The following is a 2,362-nucleotide window of genomic DNA, read 5'->3' on the forward strand; positions in this document are numbered from 1 at the left end:
TCTTCTTCTTCTTCTTCCCCTCCTCCTCCTCTTCCTCCTCCTTCTCCTCTTTTTCTTCCTCTTCCTCTTCTTCTTCTTCTTCCCCTCCTCCTCCTCTTCCTCCTCCTTCTCCTCTTTTTCTTCCTCTTCCTCTTCTTCACTTATGCAGTGTTAGGTGATTTAAAAAAAAAGACCCAAACTTTCAGATCATGGTGGTGCAGGCATGTCGTCTCAGCCCTTGAGAGGTGGAAGCCGAAAGACCAGGAGTCAAGGTCATCCTAGGCTACGTGGGAAGTCCAAGGCTAACCTGGGATGCCTGAGACCCAGTGTCAAAAATCAAAAACATGGACTGGAACGATGGCTCAGCAGTTGAGAGCACTTGCTGCGCCTGCAGGGGACCTGAATTCAGTTCCAAGCACACACTGTGGCTTACACCCACCTGTAATTCCAATTTCAAGGGAGAAGACCCTTTACTGGCCTCCATGGGCACTGTACACATACATGGTGCACACACATATGTGTAGGCAAACGCTAACACACATTTAAAGTAATTTTTGAAACAACAAACAAGTGGGGGAAATAAGAGCCAGGCTTGTTCCCAGACCTTTAGGCTTGAAAGTCAAGTGCAGGTGCCAACAAACATAACGGAGCCTCAGGACTGGCTTCTGTGTTCATCTCTTTCCGGTCTCCTCTCAGCAAGAAGCCAATTCTCTTCAGTTTGACTTGGATTGAGAAATAAATTAGCAAGATCGGAGCTCTCTGACCATAGCTTTCTCTTCCCCATCAAAGATGAGCTGTCTCCATCTGACCCCACTTGATCTTGAAAACCTGGGGTGGTGAGATCTTTCTGGACATCCACGGTTGTGGTCACCTCTCAGGGTGGCTCTGCAGCCTGTGTTATCCAGCCCAGTCCTGATCTCCAAGCCACCTTACCAACCAGTGTTCTATCAAGTTAGCGCCTCGCCTAGGAAGGGCTTTGACTGACTTCAAACAAGACCCACATTCTAAAAAACATCCAGACCTTAGTTTTCTAAACCAAGTGATATCATGCAATCACATGCAAGAGCATCATACTGGCTTTATATCATTAAAAAAAATCACACAGCCTTGTTGTAAAAAATCAGACCGTACAAAATGGGGTGGGGGGAGTGCAATTAATTGCTCTTCAATTTCCTGCAGATCCATGCTAGATAGAGCAGTTATTGAGTCCCATGTTTCCTTCTATATCGGAACTTTGAATACACAAGGTTTAAAACAGAAATGAAAACAAAGCAGTGTGTGGACAAGAAGGATTTGAGGGCACAAGTCACAAGTTAGACTGGTGGAGCCCTGGTTGCCTCTGGAGACAGTGGGACAGGTTGTAAGCGCTGATCCATGTGTGGAGTGTGCTCATTAATACTGCTTGGAGTCAGCATCAACCCCACGTTTCTGCACTGAGCTCTTTTAAAGCTATTAAAACACCTCTGAGCCATTGGAACCATTTCCAGATTGGGGGGTCGGGTACGCACGCGGGCGCGCACATGCGCACGTGCAGGGGTAGGGTGCAGCCAACTTGAGAGGAGAAGCTGCGGCGGGACGTGGATGCCCATCCTTGGGTCAGCCCCAGCCCTTCTCTCCCCATCTCCTTGCAGCCTTGAAGAATGCCACATTCCAGATCACTCCCGATGTGATCAAAGAGAGCGAGAACATTCAGCTCGGCCAGGACCTGAAGCTATCGTGCCACGTGGATGCGGTGCCCCAGGAGAAGGTCACCTACCAGTGGTTCAAAAATGGCAAGCCGGCACGCATGTCCAAGCGACTGCTGGTGACCCGAAATGACCCTGAGCTGCCAGCCATCACCAGCAGCCTGGAGCTCATTGACCTGCACTTTAGTGACTATGGCACTTACTTGTGCATGGCGTCCTTCCCGGGATCACCAGTTCCTGACCTCAGCATTGAGGTCAACATCTCCTCTGAGACAGGTGGGGGCATTGGGAACCGTGGGGAAGCCCTAGAGGCCCAAAGTAGTGTGTGTGGTGGGGAGTGGGGGTGGGAGGGACACAGCAGTTTGCAAATGGGTGTCTAGCAGGAGGAGGATACCATTTGTTCATGCCATACACACATGTTGGGGCTCTGTGATAGCCAGGCCCCGTGGCTGGTCTTGAGGTAGAGTGATGGGAAGAGGAGATGCTGTGTTCCTTGAACTTGGTAGGAAGATGAACCTATTTCAGACAGTTCATGAATAAATGTATCACTGCAAACTGTAATTTGAATGAGATCTGAGGGAGGAACAAGATTGTGCTAAGGAAAAGAGAGCCAGGGAGGTCACAGAGTCAGCGTATGCAGAATCACTGTGGTGGAGGGAGAGTGCACTGGTCCTCTGGGGGGTGGGAGAGGGACGGTG

The 2,362-nt window shown here is 49.8% G+C and overlaps 1 protein-coding gene across 2 annotated transcripts in view; it reads left to right on the top strand.

Moving 5' to 3' along the window:
- Positions 1-2,362, top strand: part of Mdga1 (MAM domain containing glycosylphosphatidylinositol anchor 1) — a 56,561-nt gene that overhangs the window by 36,250 nt on the left and 17,949 nt on the right. For both annotated transcript variants that reach the window (XM_005360317.2, XM_026785518.1), the window contains exon 7: positions 1,611-1,940. In XM_005360317.2, the coding sequence (XP_005360374.1) occupies positions 1,611-1,940 (330 nt within the window). The remainder of the gene's footprint in view (positions 1-1,610; positions 1,941-2,362) is intronic.

The sequence above is a fragment of the Microtus ochrogaster genome, linkage group LG2 (genome assembly GCF_000317375.1).
Source record: "Microtus ochrogaster isolate Prairie Vole_2 linkage group LG2, MicOch1.0, whole genome shotgun sequence".
In the NCBI taxonomy this organism is placed as follows: domain Eukaryota; kingdom Metazoa; phylum Chordata; class Mammalia; order Rodentia; family Cricetidae; genus Microtus; species Microtus ochrogaster.